Source organism: Hemicordylus capensis, chromosome 5 (genome assembly GCF_027244095.1).
Source record: "Hemicordylus capensis ecotype Gifberg chromosome 5, rHemCap1.1.pri, whole genome shotgun sequence".
Lineage (NCBI taxonomy): Eukaryota > Metazoa > Chordata > Lepidosauria > Squamata > Cordylidae > Hemicordylus > Hemicordylus capensis.
The window spans coordinates 225831339-225849401 of NC_069661.1; the positions used below are offsets into that span (position 1 = coordinate 225831339).

An 18063-nucleotide genomic window follows, 5' to 3' on the forward strand; every position below is an offset into this window, starting at 1 on the left:
TAAACCTAATAACCCACATCTTCATTCCCCAAAACATTTCTCACCCCATAAACATACTGAGGACTCCTCAAGCTTTCCTATTGTCTGCACACCCGTAAACACCACAGATAAGTAGTATCACATCGCCTCACATCACCACAAACACAATACTTTTTCAATTGGATGCTTACATATTCAGCTCAGTCACAGCAAGAGTCAAAGGCTGAAGTAATGTACATGCATGTGTGAGCCAAGGCTCAAATGTTGATTCTGAGGTGGTACTCGGAAACTGTCCTCCATTTGGCTCCACCCTGTGTGGGTGGATCCCTAAGGTTCATGAGCAGGATGACTTGGGCGTGAGCAGCGGCACTGGGTCTTTGAAGTTCTTCTTTTCATTTTTAACCAGGTCTTCTCTTGTTGACTGCAGGCTGACATACTCTATATTTTACCCCACAATGCCCCCAACATAGCATTGTTCCCAAGGTGACAACTTTGCCTTGGCCATGGACACAACCACCACAACATGGGTAAGTGAAAAGCGCCCACCTCACTTTGACCAATTGTCTGCTCCTCTTTGTTGGGTGGGTGCATCCTCTTGCACATATCCATATACATGTACACTCATGGAAACTAAGGTGCCATGAAGGGAAACTCTGCTATTTAATGTGCTGATGAGGCACATGTTGAAGTGTCATGAGAGTGTCAACAGGTGTGTAGGTAAAGGTGATCCAGTTGACATAATATACCTGGCCTTTCAAAAAGCTTTTGACAAAGTTCCTCATCAAATATGCTTGAGAAAACTTAGCAGTCATGCGGGACAGGTTCATTTGTGGATTGGTAACTGGTTGAAGGAGAGGAAACAGAGGGTAGGTATACATGGACAGTTCTCTAAATAGAGGGAAGTAAGAAGTGGGGTCCCCCAGGGTTCTGTACTGTGACTGGTGGTTTTTTATTTATTCATAAATGATCTAGAAGTTGGGGTAAGCAGCGAGGTGGCCAAATTTGCAAATGACACCAAACTATTTACAGTAGTGAAATCCAAAAGAGCTTGCGAGGAGCTCCAAAAAGATCTCTCCAAACTGAGTGAGTGGGCAACAGAATGGTGAATGCAGTTCAATGTTAACAAGTGTAAAGTATATTGGGGCAAAAAACAGGCAGTAATGGGCTGGATGAGGGATAACAAATTGAAGCTGAATCCAAGCAAGATGGAGGTGCTCATTGTGGGGGCTCAGAATCTGATGGGTAAGTTAGATCTTCCTGTGCTGGATGGGGTTATACTCCCCCAGAAGGAGCAGGTGCACAGCTTGAGAGTACTCCTGGACCCAGGCCTCACTCTGGTATCTCAGGTGGAGGCCATGGCCAGGACTGCTTTCTATCAGCTCTGGCTGATTGGACAGTTGCGCCCATTCCTTGAAAAGGATGACTTCAAAACAGTGGTGCATCAGCTGGTAACCTCCTGGCTTGACTATTGCAATGCGCTCTACGTGGGGCTGCCTTTGTACGTAGTTCGGAAACTTCAGTTAGTTCAAAATGCGGCAGCCAGATTGGTCTCTGGGGCAACCAAGAGAGACCATATTATGCCTGTCTTGAAACAGTTACACTGGCTGCCAATATGTTGCCGGGCAAAATACAAAGTGCTGGTTATTACCTTTAAAACCCTGAACAGCTTAGGTCCGAGTTATCTTAGAGAGCACCTTCTTCTGCATGATCCCCACCGCATGTTAAGGCCATCTGAGGAGGATTGTCTCCAGTTACCACCGGTTCATCTGGTAGCAACTTAGAGGCGGGCCTTCTCTGTAGCTGCTCCTGGGCTATGGAATGCACTCCCGGCAGTAATCCATAATTTGAGTTCATTAATGTCTTTATTTGGCCTGATCTTCCAGGGTTTTTAAACTGTTTTAAATGGTTGCCCTGGTTTTCCAGGGTTTTTAGCTGTTTGAATGTTTGATTGGTTTTATTCTGTTTTTATAGTTTTGATTTTAATTGTTAACTGGTTTTAATTGTTTTTATCCTGTTGTAAACCATCCTGAGCTATTTTGGAAGTGTGGTATATAAATCAAATAAATAAATAAATAAATAAAACCCAACTTCACATATATGCTGATGGCGTCTGAGCTATCAGTGATTGACCAGGAGAGAGATCTTGGGGTCATGGTGGCTATCTTGTTGAAAGTGTCGACTCAATGAGCAGCAGCTGTGAAAAAAGCCACTTCCAAGCTAGGAGTCATTAGGAAGGGGATTGAAAATATATGTATAAGAATATGTGTTGGATATACTTAACTATGTCATATTTTGGGAAAAGGATAAAATAAGCAGGCTACTCCCAAAGTAACTTACCATTATCAGATCTCAGCAGCAATGTTAAAACCACACATCCTTGCAGCAGATGCTTTATTTACAGTTTTACTGAGGAACAGCGTCCAACCTTTCAGACTAATACGCAGATATACAAGCTATTAAAAGAGTCACATTGTACAAAAACCTGCCATAAGGTTTTCACCTCAAAAAGGAAAGCTGCTTGGCTAAAAAATCAGTACAGGCTAGAAGGGGGTGGATTTGTGATCAAGCAAATTTTGATTTCCAAAATCTGACACGTTTCCATTTTCTAAACTGGCAGGACATGTTTAGAGCAAATGCCAGCCTGACCCAGCGCTGTTCTGCAGAAGGATAATTAACCCCCTTTTCCAAGTGCTTCCCTAGTACAGCTTGGCTGCCTGTTATTTCTTCCCGCGTATGTTGCTCAGTCACTCTCTTGGTGGCTCACTGCATCCCAGCTGAGAACAATCGGGAAGTAGTAATTAACAGCCTGCTGTAAATGCAGGAGCTCAGCGTGGTGCTGACCCAAAAAATCCAACCAATAATTACATTGCTAGGAGATAAAAGGGACGTCTAGTCCAGTCTTCAGTGGACTAAAGATCCCTTGACAGGGCGATGCAACCCTGTCCTTCCCAAGTGCTATACTAAGAAGAGGAAACTACCATATTTACCCAAATAGAAGGCAACTCTGAATGTAAGACGATACCTTAAAAGACCAAGGCTTTTATCTTTATATATAGATTATACTTGTATTTACCTAAAAGAAAGAGGAATATGAATCTGATACCCGACCGCATATTTAACAGCAAAGAACTGGGGAAGACCTCAGGTCTGGGCCAAATCTGAACACCCATTATACCATCTGTTAGGCCTGTGCACAGCCCAAAATGTCAGATTCCGATTCGATCCAACCCGACCCAGAGACTGTTGGGATGGCCAACACTGCCTCTTCCAGAAGTTGGCTTGGGAACATGGGATCAGATTCAGAGAGAATTCCAACATTTTTGTTGGATACACCTGCCCTCCACGCCCCTTACCTGGGAGCAGGTGGGGGCCAGGGACAGCATATGCAATGTCAGATTTGCTACCTACTGAGCACTAAGCCAGCCACTTCCCTGCTAAACTTTCTAGCACTGCTTCTGGGTAAAAGGTATGCAGACTTTTTCTTTAAGTTCCTTTGAGGGTCCCAAACAGCAATTGTGGAAATCACAGGTTGTTGTTTTTTTAAAAGGATGCAACCAAAATAGGAGTGCAGATGAGTAACATCTGTAGCTATGACTCTTGACCCCAGGCCATTTTGGAATGAGTGCAAAGGGCCTTGACCACTTCTCCGATTTCTCTTCCTTTCTCAAAGTTCCCCTCCAGTAAAATTAATTTGTTTGTTTTGTTCAGGCACAGAGCATTAACTAATACCTGTCCCCATAAGGACAGCATAGCTTCCACCCCCTCCTCTCTTAAACCAGGGCTGCACAACTTCAGCCAGCCAGCTGTTAAGACTACAACCCACATCATCCCTGGCTATTGGCCACTGTGGCTAGGGATTATGGGAGCTGTAGTCCAACAACAGGGGGAGAGCTGGCCTTGTGGTAGCAAGCATGACTTGTCCGCTTAGCTAAGCAGGGTCTGCCCTGGTTGCATAAAAATGGGAGACTAGACGTGTGAGTATTGTAAGATATTCCCCTCAGGGGATGGAGCCACTCTGGGAAGAGCAGAAGGTTCCAAGTTCCCTCCCTGGCTTCTCCAAGATAGGGCTGAGAGAGATTCCTGCCTGCAACCTTGGAGAAGCTGCTGCCAGTCTGGGAAGACAACAATGAGCTAGATAGATCAATGGTCTGACTCAGTATATGGCAGCTTCCTATGTTCCTAACAGCTAAGGTTGTGCAGCCCTGCCTTAAACTGAGAGCCTGGGAGTCTTGTTGAAAGCCCATGTTGGGAGTTCTGTCAGGGAGCTGGAGATAACCTTAAAAACAAAACAAAACAAAACCAGTTATCCACAAATTCCTGTGTAGAAGCTGAAAACACTTATCAAGCAGCCACACAATTAAGACCACAATAAGCAGCACATTACAAGTGAACCTAACCAAAGTAGATACTTCTCTGTATTTTAAACCACACTAATATTCCTCCAGCCAAATAGGTGCATGCTCTCTCTTATGGGCAGAACGGAACTAGGTAAGAGCAGTTGCTACATGTGATGAAGAAAACATTCTGACTGCTGACAGATACAGGAGACAGAATGCATGTTGTGTGTATGAAGGAGATTATCTCCACTAAGCTCTTAAAACAAACTTTAGACTACACAATGGAAAGCTGCTGAGGGTTCTGATCAAAAAGAGTGGGGAAGACAAATATTGGACCACATTTCATGGACAGGTAACCGGCTGAGCAAGAGGTCATCCTCAGAATAGCTAACAGCAAGTGGCTGAGAATTAATCTTGCAAAATGTGAATCTTAGATAACAAAAGGCTCCTAATTAACTCATGGAGCCTGCAAAAGTTGCTGATTCTCCATAAAAGTGACATGAAATATCTTTGGCGAAATTTGGCTTGCATTTATTGGAGATTTTTTTAATATGTTAATATCTAATGAAACCAGAAGTAGAATATGGACTGAATACAAATACTGTTAAATTTATTACATGTTGTGCTTTACATCTGATTTGCTCTCACGTTTTCCTTTTGGCAGGCAATAAAATCTTGCCATGTCCCTTTGTAAAAAGGGTGCGTCCAGCCTCCTTTGCTTCTGGTCACCCTAGTCTTCAATGTCAGACTTGCATGTACAGGGTTTTCTATGCTGGACTGGGATAGTGGTGAGGAGAAAGGGTCAAAACTCCCATTTCCCATAGGAACATAAGAAGCTGACTTGCACCATGGTCCATCGAGCTCCATAATTGCCTAGAGTGATTGGCAGTGGCTCTCCCAAGTTTTCAGGCACAAGTTTTTCCCGGCTCTACCTGGAGATGCCAAGGATTGAACCTGGAACCTTCTGCGTACAAAGCAGATGTTCTTCCAGTGAACTATGGCCCCATCCCCATACCACTGTCCCAATCCTGATTGGATGGTGGGGGACACACACAAGGACATTAGTGTTAGCACTAAGTAGTACATAAGGCCAAACTGCATGTTTAACGTAACATGTAGCTTGGCTCTGAAACTGGTACCTAAGGTCTCATGCTCAGAGCTTCCGTTACAGGGACACTGCTTCACCCTTATCCATCCAGAGACACATAATGTAGGCAGAGGGGTCTGTTTAATATCTGTCAACTGATTTGATGTGCCATATTCCATATTTCTTGCTATGCTTGCAAAGTCTGACTCAGCAAAATTGACCGATTACTGGAAAAGCTGCTGGGAGATCTTCTCAGAACAAAATTGCCTGTTAGCTACAATTGCTAAATAGGTTAGACCTGTACCTAATCAATGATTTACACATCCCGGCTTTGTGCCTGCTACTGCTGACAAGCTGTTTCCTGCTGAAAGAGGAAGCAAGCTCTTGCTTCTTAAAGGACAGCCATGTACATTGTATTAACTGTAGATCACCTAGCTAGCTTCTGCACTTTGTCCTATAAATATCAGACTCCAAAATGCAATTTTGCACTCAATATGTCACCCTGATTTGGCTACATATTCATGTAACTCTAGTCAGTTAAGTGGCAGTAACACCTATCAGTTCTAAAGGTGAGAGCAGGAGGAAGCAAGTGCAACTCAATCCATGCCTGCTCCCCTCTTGAACAGCAGGTGGGTAGTGTTGCTAGTTGTGTGACTTGGGGCTTTTGTATATGCAGTTATCCTCTCAGTTTTCCTGCTTCTGTCTCTTTATGGTTGGTTGCGGGTTTTTGGTGTTGTTGTTTTTTAACTGTTTAACTGATTTTAAGGTTTTAAATGTGATTTTTATGGAGTTTTATTGTATTTTAACTTTTGTAAACCACCTTGGGATGTGGTATAAAAACTCAATAAATGACACACACTCTCAACCTTCTTTTGCACTTTAATGCTGGCAATCTACCTTCTATTTCAGTGACAGCCAAAGCACATGACGATTCCCACTTTACATACAAGAATTACCAATCAGGCAAAGGCGCTGCTACCAGTGTAGCATGCCATCACTTTTTGCTCTCCTCTCCTCTGAAGGAAGGCAGGGTATGGAGATTGGAACCAGTTAAAAGAGAGCCGTGCTGGACAACCAAAAAAGTCCATCTAGTTCAACATCTTGTTTCCCACTGGAGCCAGCTAGATGCTTCCAGTAAGTTTGCAAGGAGGAAAAGACGACAATAATGCTCCCCAGCAACTAGTATTTAGTGGTAGACTGCCTCAAAATAGAGGCTCCACACAGCAAATCATGATGAACCATTAGTAGTCACACCCTCCATGAACTTTTCTAACCCCCTTTTAAATCCAAAGCCAGTGACCGTTATTTGTGGCAAGCAATTCCATAAATGAATTGCATCTCTCAATCCTCGCCTGATCCCAATGTCTATATAGATTTGCTGGTGTAAAGGAAGCTGCCCCATGTTCAGCACTCCAAACAAGGCAGAGTGGGCGACTTATAAGAACAGCCCTGCTGGATCAGGCCCAAGGAAGCCTATCTAGTCTAGCATCTAGTCCTATTTCTAGGTCTAGTCTAGTCCAGCATCCTGTTTCACACAGTGGCCGACTAGATGCCACTGGACGCTTACAGGCAGGAGTTGAGGGCATGCCCTCCCTCCTGCTGTTACTCCCCTGCAACTGGCACTCAGCTCAAAGTACATGTTTTCCCTTATTAGCAAAGTAATGTGTGAACCCATCCCAGGTCAGCATAGGAACACAGGAAGCTACCTTACACTGAGCGAGACCATTCGTCCATCTAGCTCAGTATTGTCTACAATGACTCGCAGCTGCTTCTCCAGAGTTTCCAGCAGGATTCTTTCTCCACCCTACCTGGAGCAGCTGACTTTGTGATCCACCCAGAGAATGATTATTACCACCACGACCTGGAGATGCCAGGGATTGAATTTAAAAGCTTCTGCATGCAAAGCAGATGCTGTGCCACTGAGCTATGTCCCCATTGCCTGAACTCCTAACCTAACTTCTGCTTTAAAAAAACCAAAAACTAACTACTACAAAAACGTATATACCGCTTTGTGTTTCCAAAGCAGTTTACATCGAGAAATACATAAATAAGATGGGTCCCTGTCCCCAAACTGCTCACAATGAAAAACAAACCATAAGATAGGACACCAGCAACGGTGACCGGAAGGATACTGTGCTGGGAGTGGATGTGGCCAGTTGCTCTCCCCCTGCTAAATAAAGAGAATTACCTCTCTGCCTAGTTATAGCAGGGGAGAGACAATAAAGTTAAGTTGTATTGCTAATTTAAAATCAAATACACAGCTCCTATTCCAAGCAGGGTTCCCTCTAAGGCGTGCAGACATGCCTGTGCTCACAAGTTTTTTTTAATGTCCGCTCAGTTAATTTTAGAGCCCGCTCAGGTTTAATTAAGGAACTCCCACTCTGAATGCATGTGTGCACACACTGCCTTGATACTCCCGCCCAGAACAAAACTCATTCCGTACAGGGATGAAAAAAATTAGAGAACACACTCGATTCCAACATATATTTCACTCGGAGCTCACTCCAGTGATTCGCAGGCCTGCAAGAACAGGTAGGGCACCAATCTAGGCTGTTGAATATACATAGCTGCTCCACATCATGAGCACCACAAGGGTATCCAGAGCACGCAGTATGGGGGTGGGGGAATTAACCTTTCTTCAGCACACTTCTCACCCAACACCAGGTACAAGCAGCTGCCAATCTGGGGGGGCGGGGGATCTTTGTTGTAGCAGATTTTAAAAAGATAATTCAGATTTCCAATACACCAAAAATGTTTTTACTTTTGTTTTCATTAAGTACAGAGAAAGTATATGAACTAGGAAGGGGTGAGGGAAAAGAGTATTCAAGAAAACATTGACATAGCATCTCAGAATATTCTTTTTCATGATCTGTTATAAATAATTCACACAAGGTTAGCTGTATGGAGGGGAAACACATTCCACTTGAGGGGGTAACTGCATGTTGCCAACATCACAGATGCAGGATGCAGTTCCTAAAATGAGTAATGGTGATGAGTGTATTTATCCTCTTACATACAGCTCATTTGCTGTTCTGGGAAAACACATCAACAGGAAAGTAAAAGTATATTGCTTCCGAAAACCATCTGTAAAAACACAAGTTGCTCCTTCATAGGTTTGGTTGCTTTGGAGAGATAGCATGTGACCTTCACAGAAAAAGGTATCACAGATATCCTGCTACATTTTGTGGCTTTTGGAGAATCATAACAGTGTGAAGAATTGAACAATAGAACAGAGTGAGGAAGCTCTTCATCCCGAAGGAAGAAAAGAGTTGTCTTAAGCTGTGCCAGCAATCTTTCCATCACTGCCTACCAGAAAAAACTGGTTTTAGACTGCGACTTCATGGAAGCATCTTGAACATGCCTTGCCAAGCAACAACTTGATGGGCATACATCCCACCGTCGCATCTGTTGCTATTCAGTCACCACCAGTAACTTAGCCGTTCCCAATATTCTTCGCTTGCTCCACTCATGGGGGTAGATCAGTAAGGAGCACACGTGTTTGTGGAAGTTATTGATTTTGCTTCTGGCTCCTTCCTTCTGCTCAGCAATGGTGATGAAAGCTAGTCTTTAGCAACAGCACAACAGTGGGTGGGCTTAACCTCAGCATCCCGATTGTAGGATGTCTCCCCCTGAACGCTTCGTCACTGACAATGTGGTGAATATCTAAAAAAGAGAGAGCAAAACCAGTTGGATCATGTGGGACAGGACTGCAAAAACAGCAGATAACGGTGAAACCACCATCACAGGAGGTTGCACTGGATCTTCACCAACAATGCAATTTCCCGCGGTTAAGGTTGTGAGAATGTCACAGCCAAACTCACGTGCTGCATCAATAATGTAATACACCCAAATATTCATATTATATTATGGCATACTTGAAGTATCAAATTAAACTTTCTTCATTATGTAGTCATGTACATAAGTGTGTGAATATTTGTTTATTTGTTGCATTTTTATACTGCCTTTCTGCCTTGACACAGAGCCACCCAAATAGAGAGGAAGGGAATACTTACAACTTTTATAAAATCAAATAAATATGTAAAAGGCACTTTGCTTCCTAGTATAGCATTCTCAAACTTGGGCTACAACTCGAATCATCTACCTTCAGCCATTATAGAGATGGGGGAAGAGAGCTGGTCTTACTGCTGGTCTTACTACTACTACTACTACTACTACTACTAGTATTTATACACTGCTTTTCCACCAAAGTACTCAAGGCGGTTCACAGAGGAAAAGATATAGTGAATAAATATGGTTCCCTGTCCCCAAAGGGTTCACAATCTAAAAAGAAACAAGATAGAGGCACCAGCAACAGCCACTGGAGGGATAATGTGCCGGGACTGAACAGGGCCAGTTGCTCTCCCCTTGCAAAATATAAGGACTATATATTTTATAATATAAGCCCTGCTGGATCAGGCCCTCCAGCATCCTGTTTCACACAATGGCCCACTAGATGCCACTGGAAGTCTACAGGCAGGAGTTGAGGGCCTGCCCTCTCTCTTGCTGTTACATCTCTCCACCATCTCTCCCCTCTTAAAGCCATCCAGGCTGCTGGCTGTCACCACATCTTGTGGCAGAGAATTTCACGTTGATTATACGTTTTGTGAAAAAGTACTTCTCTTTGTTGGTCCTAAATTTCCTGGCAATCAATTTCCTGGCATGTCCCCTGGTTCTAGTGTTATGTGAGAGAGAGAAGAATTTGTCTCTATCCACTTTCTCCACACCATGCATGATTTTATAGACCTCTATCATGTCTCCCCGCAGTCTTTTTTCTAAACTAAATAGCTGCAGGTGTTGTAGCTTTGCCTCATAAGGAAGGTGCTTTAGGCCCCTGATCATCTTGGTTGCCCTCTTCTGTACCTTTTCCAGTTCTACAATGTCCTTTTTTAGATGTGGTGACATCTAAAGGTGTGGCCGCACCATAGTTTTGTATAAGGGCATTATAATATTAGCTGTTTTATTTTCAATCCCCTTCCTAATTATCCTTAGCATGGAACTGGCCTTTTTCACAGCTGCCGCACATTGAGGCGACACTTTCAACGAACTATCCACCACGACCCCAAGATCCCTCTCCTGGTTAGTCTCCGACAGCTCAGATCCCATCAACATATACTTGAAGTTGGGGTTCTTCATTCCAATGTGCATCACTTTACACTTGCCAACACTGAATAACATTTGCCATTTTGTCACCCACTTCCCCAGTTTGGAGAGATCCTTTTGGAGCTCCTTACAATCTGTTTTGGATTTCACTACCTGAAAGAGTTTGGTATCATCTGCAAATATGGCCACCTCGCTGCTTACCCCAATTTCTAGATCATTTATGAATAAATTTAAAACCACTAGTCACAGTACAGATCCCTGGGGGACCCCACTTCTTACTTCCCTCTATTTAAAGAACTGCCCATGTATACCTACCCTCTGTTTTCTCTCCTTCAACCAGTTACCAATCCACATATGAACCTGTCCCCTTATCCCATGACTGCTAAGTTTTCTCAGGAGTCTTTGATGAGGAACTTTGTCGAAAGCTTTTTGGAAGTCCAAGTATACTATGTCAACTGGATCACCTTGATCCACACACTTGTTGACGCTCTCAAAGAACTCCAAAGGGTTTGTGAGGCAAGATTTCCCTTTGCAGAAGCCATGCTGGTTCTCTCCCAGCAGGGCCTGTTCTTCTATGTGCTTTACAATTTTATCCTTGAGGATGCTTTCCATCAATTTGCCTGGAACAGACATTAAGCTAACTGACCTGTAATTTCCCAAGTCGCCCCTGGATCCCTTTTTAAAAATCGGTGATACATTTGCTATTGCAGGGATAAGTTATATATTTTAGCAAGGTGGTCGGCAATTTCACACTTGGGTTTTGAGGACTCTTGGATAGATGCCATCCAGCCCTGGCGATTTGTTAGTTTTCAGTTTTTCCAGACAGTTTAGAACATCTCGACACTTCTACCTGACTCAGTTCATTAGCCTCCATCAAAAAAAAACCTGGTTCAGGAACAGGTATATGCTCAGGATCCTCTGCCATGAAGACGGACGCAAAGAACTCATTTAGCTTCTCTGTAACCTCCATATCCTCCTTAATAATCCCTTTCACTCCCTCATTGTCTAATGGTCCAACCACCTTCCTGGCAGGTTTCCTGCTTCTGATGTATTTAAAGAAGTTTTTGTTATTCTCCTTGATGCTTTTTGCTAAATGTTCCTCAGACTCTCTTTTCGTCTCCCTTATTGTCACCTTGCATTTCTTTTGCCAGAGTTTGTATTCCTTTCTGTTCTCTTTATTTGGACAGGCCTTCCAATTTCGGAAGGAAGTCTTCTTCCCTTTTATGGCTTCCTTGATGTTACCTGTTAGCCATGCTGGCAGCCTCCTGGACACCTTAACTCTGGTTGGTTCCAAGACCAACTGTTCTAGGGCAGTCATTCAACATATCTAGAAATTTGACCTCTTTGTCATTACCTGACTGTGAATTTACCCAGTCTATGTGTCGGTAATTGAAGTCACCCATTATTACTGCCCTGCCTCTCCTTGACGCCTCCCTGATTTCCTCCTGCAACTCCCAGTCACTGTCAACGTTTTGATCCGGAGGACTAAAGCACGTCCCCAGTAGCACATTTCCCCAGTAGTTCGTTAAGATAATCACCACTTTATATTTGAGCTCTTTAAGATATGGGGCCAGTGGAAGGGCACCTACTCCGCATGCAGAAGGCCCCAGGTTCACTTCCTGGCATCTCCAAATAGGGCTGAGAGAGACTCCTGCCTGTAACCTTGGGAGAGCCACTGCCAGTCAGTGTAAATAATACTGAGCTAGATGGACCAATTATCTGAATATAAGGGGGCTTCCTATGTCCCTATGATGGGACATAGGATCAGTCTGAGAACCAACCCTGGTTGGTGACAGTAGTTTATGCTAGGTTTTACACCTCTTGCTTGCACTCATCCTCACAACAGGCCTCTAAGATAGCTCATGATCAGAGTTCTTTAATAGTTAGGGAACAGGCAACTGGTAATTTGCTCGAAAACATCCAAGTGGGACTGAACCAGCTGTAAACATCCTGCCTATTTGGACCATGCCGCCCATTGTGCCTGCTGCTGTCTAATCACAGGTTTCATTGCCAGGAAGAGGATGTGCTGCAAGAACACCCAAAGCAAATTCTTGCTCAGAGCAACACACTGCTATGGAACAGTGCCTGCACTTTCAAAGAGAGACAGGTGAATCCTGGGTGTTCCTACTAATCTTATTCATAATCTGGGGGCTGGGGGAGGAAAACACACACATACCCCCTCCATAGTGCATGCATTTGCTAAAGACAAACTGAATGCTCTCATCACACAGTAATTCCGCTCGGAAGGCTTCTCACTCCACAGAATAGAAATAATTTAGGACAAGATCACGTGGCTTTCCACCATATGGGCCTCTTAACTTTATGCACTGAATGAAGATACCAGAGATCTCTGAAACTATACACTGAACAGTGTGCTGAAAATTAGTGAGCAGCTACTGATATGTGGTCAAATATTATTTGCCCTGTAAGGAAATGTAAATCTGCTTAGGACAAAAAAGTTTCTTGATTAGGACCCACTGAAAGGAATGGGGGCCCAGTCAAAGAAGTAACTGCATCCTAAGTTAAGTACCATTTCACATGTTCTAACTCCTACACTGAACTGAAGGCAAATTATCATATGTGTGATCACACCTTTTGCCCTGTATGCACACAAGCTGGGAAGCTATAATTTGTAGGTCATAAAACACTCACGTGTGCAATTATCACAAAAGAATCTATGCACAAGTTTCATTTTAAATTACATTTTTATCCTTTCCTTTGGGGAACTCAGGCAGCATGCATAGTTTGCCCAGTCTTGCTTTATTCTCACAACTGCCCTGTGAGAGGGAAGACTGAGAGCTGGTGACCAGTCACCAGCTCGTGACCAGTCACCCAATGAGTTTTACAGCTGAGTGGGGATTTGAACCTAGTACTTTTCACCCCTAGCCCAGAGTAACCAGTACACCACACTGGCTTTCTATTAATGACAGCTCCTAAATGGAAGTCTGTTCCAGATAATGATTTTGTAATATGCAAGATGGCTCTCAATTTGGGCTGAATGACACACAGTATTGTTATTTATAAGGTGGAAATGTTAGACCTGTGCAGGTTCAGAAAATTCAGATTGGGATTCGATCCAATCTGACTTTGATGATGTTGGATTTGGATTCTATGGGTGCCAGTGATATCTATTTGGATTCCAAATCCAAATTCCAACTTCAATTCAGATTTCCCCCAAATTGGGGGGGGGGGTTCCCCACAAAAAATCATAGGTTGTCCTAGAATATTGAAACATGCCACACATGTGGGGAAGGCGGTCAGGAGCCCCTGTAGTGAATTTGAAGAGAATCGGTCAATTTCCTGATTTTTGGTGGATTTTTTTTTTTAAGGCTAAAAATTGTGAAATCTGGCTTGTTTCAAGCCAGAGTGTTACAAAAAGTTCTGGATCTGAAGCCCCTCCTTAGACAGTCATTCCACCCCATGTGGAGGGAAAAGGACATTCCTTTGATTTTATTTTAATTTTTCTCTTCCCCATTTTGTGAAGGTTCCATTACAGGGGACCCTGACCTCCTTCCCCACACGTGTGACAAGTTTCAAGGCTCTAGGACCAACCAGTGGTTTTTGGTGATCTACCCCCACCCTCCCTATTTCCCCATTCACCTCTACGAGGAAAAATGGCATCAATTTGTGAATTCCAAATTTCCAAGCTATTTCCAAAATTAATTCGGACATTTCAAAATTCCAACTTTACTAATCTGATTTTCAGGGGGAAAATCGGATTTGTATTTTGCAGATTTTAAACAACTTTGGGCAATTTCAGATAAAATCTTAATTTCCAAATCCAAATTTTCACAGGCCAACAGGTAACTTTCCCCCACCTTTTTCAAGTGGTTAAGTGGAAGTATTACTAGATCAGCTTCCCATGTCATTTTCTGGGATGTAATAATAGGCAATTGTACAGAAGGGAGAAGATTCACCAAATCACTATGAGAAGGAATGCATCATTTTTCTCAGTTTCTCTCATGTATACTAAACCCCTTGGTAGTCCTTCCTAGTAAAATTAAAACTACCAACTATTTTTGTAAATATTTATTCACAAGGAAGATGATCCTGACTCCCACATAATTTAAATTGGCTTTGCTTTAGATGCATATGAGAAGAGGCAGCAAAAATATGAAGCTGCCTTCTACCAAGTCATACCACTGGCCCCTCTAGCTCGCTACTATCCACATCGACTGACAATGGCTCTCCAGAGTTTCAGACAGGGGTCTTTCCCAGAGACTGAACCCAAGACTGTCCACAAGCAAAGCAGGTGAACTATTACTGCTGGACCACACAGTTCTTACATCTGTAGTGGGTCTTGAACTGGTGACTTGTGAGATCTCAGGTGTGGAATCACCCGACTCTGGCCACAGGAGTGAACAGCCATACTAATCAAGGAAGCCTTGTTACCAATAGGTGAAGAGTTGTGTGTTGCTCCCCAATTCCTATTAAAACAGGGGAAGTGAAGCTCTCCAACGGACTATAGCTCCATCACCCCCAGCTGCAATTTATGAGGAGAGTTTTAGCCCAACTTCTCAAGAGCCTCCAGCTTGGCCACCTCTGCTATGAAAGCTTGTGCGTTCAAGTCAGTGAGCAAATCAGAGATTTACTCTTTGCTGGCTACAAATAGTCTTCATGGGATTTAGGTCTGATGCTTGTTGGCTCACCCGCCCCCACACTCAAAACGTTCACTCTCCTTACGATGCTTTTTAGTTCCTGGTTTAGAAAGGAAATTGAAAAGCAAATTACAGGATATCTGGTAAGCTACCTTTATGTTGAGTTTTATTGGGCAACTGATATATGAATACAAAACAAAGCTAAGTATAGGTAGGAAGATTACAGGAAATCAAATCCACTTCAGTCTAAATGCTTCAAAGCAAAAGTAATTAGCTGGCATCAAAGTCCTCTCTAAGGGAGAATAAACTGAGAGCAGAAGAGCATCTGCACCCATTAGCCATGCAAATAAGCCTAAAGCTCCTGAAGAAAACAAAGATCTGAACATACAGGCAAGCCCAGGCTGCTCTGTATGTATATAATGTCATGGGTGTACAACCACTGTTAAAGTGCATAAAATTCCACATACAACCAAATATTCTTTTTTAAAATGCAAACTATTATCTACAGTCATTCTCAGGAAACCTTTTCATCTTTGGCCTGTTCATCACCACAGTTACATAAACTAATCTTTGATAAAACAAGTGCAGGTGGCTCTCGTTATCTGCAGACTCACAGATTGTGGTTTCACATATCTGTGGTTGGGTCTAGAGCCAGTTTCTTTATCTGTAGGTAGAAAAAACAGATGCAATTTGCCTTTTTGAATGGCCAGAAATGACTTTGATGTCATTTCTGGCTGCCATTTTATAACGGAGAGCCATTTTGTGGCTCTTTTTAAAGTAAAAATTGTTGGTGAATATTCAACTGTTTTTCAGTGTCTGCATGGCATTGCTGGAGACCTGAAGATATTGTTATTCGCAGTTTCTGTATTCATGCCTACAGACGAGAATAGAACACCCACAAATAATGAGGGCCACCTGTACCAGAAGTTACCAATTTTGATATGTTGGTATGTGTAACAAGTCTGTAACAGGAAAAAGTAATTAATGTGGGTGGGGAAAAAGAGAGATGAGTAAACATCACATCCAATCTCTGCAGATTGTTTTTTTATCATTTACAGTTCTTTTGAACCTATTTTGCCTATCCTACAATTACTGCTAAAAATTACAACTAATCACCCATGTATTCAAGTGTCCAGATAACAAAGATAATTCCCTTTTGTGCATCATACATGCACATTTTCGATTGAGCAAATGCTTCCCACTCTGGTATCTTCCATTTCAGGGGCTCTGAAAAACACAGAACTCTTTCTCTCATCGTTCTAATAGCTTATAAGAGCAACCTGGCATCGCTACGAAAGGTAAAGTTTATGCGGCCAAGTACTTTCTTGGTGTAGCGGGGAAATGACTTGACTAGCAAGTCAGAGGTTGCTGGTTCAAATCCCCGTTGGTATGTTTCCCAGACTATGGGAAACACCTATATCGGGCAGCAGCAATATAGGAAGATGCTGAAAGGCGTCATCTCATACTGCATGGGAGATGACCATGGTAAACCCCTCCTGTATTCTACCAAAGACAACCACAGGGCTCTGTGGTCGCCAGGAGTCAACACCAACTCGACAGCACACTTTACCTTTACTTTCTTCTTTGCTTTGCTACTGTGTACACAATGGCTGGAAAACCCATAGTACAGGGGAGAACCCATGCCATAATGCAGGGATTCCCAACCTCAGGTTCCCAGATGTTGTTTAACTACTACTCATTATGCCCAGCCACAATGGCCAAAGGGGACTGAGGGAGTAGTCCAACAACATCTGGGCACTCAAGGTTGGGAACCCTTGTCATAATGTATAAACCATGAATTGTTTTAACATCTCAACTGGAGCCTGCCCACAAACGCTGGTTTGCTTGGGGCCAACAAATAACAGTCTGATATCAAAGACTGAAGCTACAGGTTTATGCCAACATTGGTTTCCTGTCATGTCTGAATTCAGAGACCAGGAACTTACAAGTCACAGTAATGGCTCTGGCCCAACAGGCTGCTGAACCATGTAAGTGGGTACAACTTTAAAAAGCTGGGATGGGGCCATAGCTCAGTGGTAGAACATCTGCTTACATGCAGAAGGCCCCAAGCTGAACCCCTGAAATCACCAGGAAGGGCCAGGAAAGACTGAAACCTTGGAGAAGCCACTGCCAGTCAGTATAGACAATACTGAGTTAGATGGACCAATGGTTTGACTCAGTATATGGCAGTTTCCCAGGTTGGGTCCTGAGCAAATAAAAACAAAAGCATCTCCAAACCATGGTTTGCCTGTTGTACATCTGGGAACTAAAACCATATGGCTACCTATGGTTAGCACCAACTATGGTTTTGCATTATGTCTAAACCCAGACATTGTCACAGTCATGTGGGTCTGATGAGAACTTGAGACAAACGGAAGCTTCAACTATAGGAATATTCGGGTCATAGCCACGGTTCATTGGAACCCGGCCCTAGGATTGGTTTTTAATCTCAAGCCTTGAAAATGTGTTTCATTACTAAAAAGTACTAAGAACGCCTTGAGCTTGTGCAGGAGCAGCTTTCCTCCATATAAACTCACTACCTACTATTTTAGGATTAATGTGCAGGACCACTGGACAAATTGCATGGTTTCTCAGCAAGGTCGAGTCTGGCTCCCTCACTCTATTTCTTGAGAAATTAAACATAAGACTTACTACTACTACTACTATGTATTTTATATGACATGACAGGATTGAGCCTACCCTTCTAGCCGACATCTAGCTGTCTATGTAAATTGTGGGGGTTTTGCATAGAGAAGTAATCCATCGTATGAAAAATCCAAAGACAGATCTAACTGCGTTATACTGAGTCAGAGAATTGGGCTAGATCGGTCATTTCCAACTGGGCTACTAGGGGTACTTGAATGACTCCCAGGGGGTAACTCAGAGCCCTCCTACCTCCCCATGGTACAGTCACACTATTTGTTCCCCAACTGAGGATCACCAGTTTGAAGACAAACATCTT

The 18063-nt window shown here is 43.2% G+C and overlaps 1 protein-coding gene across 2 annotated transcripts in view; it reads right to left on the reverse strand.

Annotated features, from left to right (window-relative positions):
• Positions 1 to 8137: 8137 nt before the first annotated feature.
• Positions 8138 to 18063, reverse strand: part of TXNRD1 (thioredoxin reductase 1) — a 93578-nt gene continuing 83652 nt past the window's right edge. For both annotated transcript variants that reach the window (XM_053257441.1, XM_053257442.1), the window contains exon 17: positions 8138 to 9066. In XM_053257441.1, the coding sequence (XP_053113416.1) occupies positions 9004 to 9066 (63 nt within the window). In that variant the 3' untranslated portion in view covers positions 8138 to 9003. The remainder of the gene's footprint in view (positions 9067 to 18063) is intronic.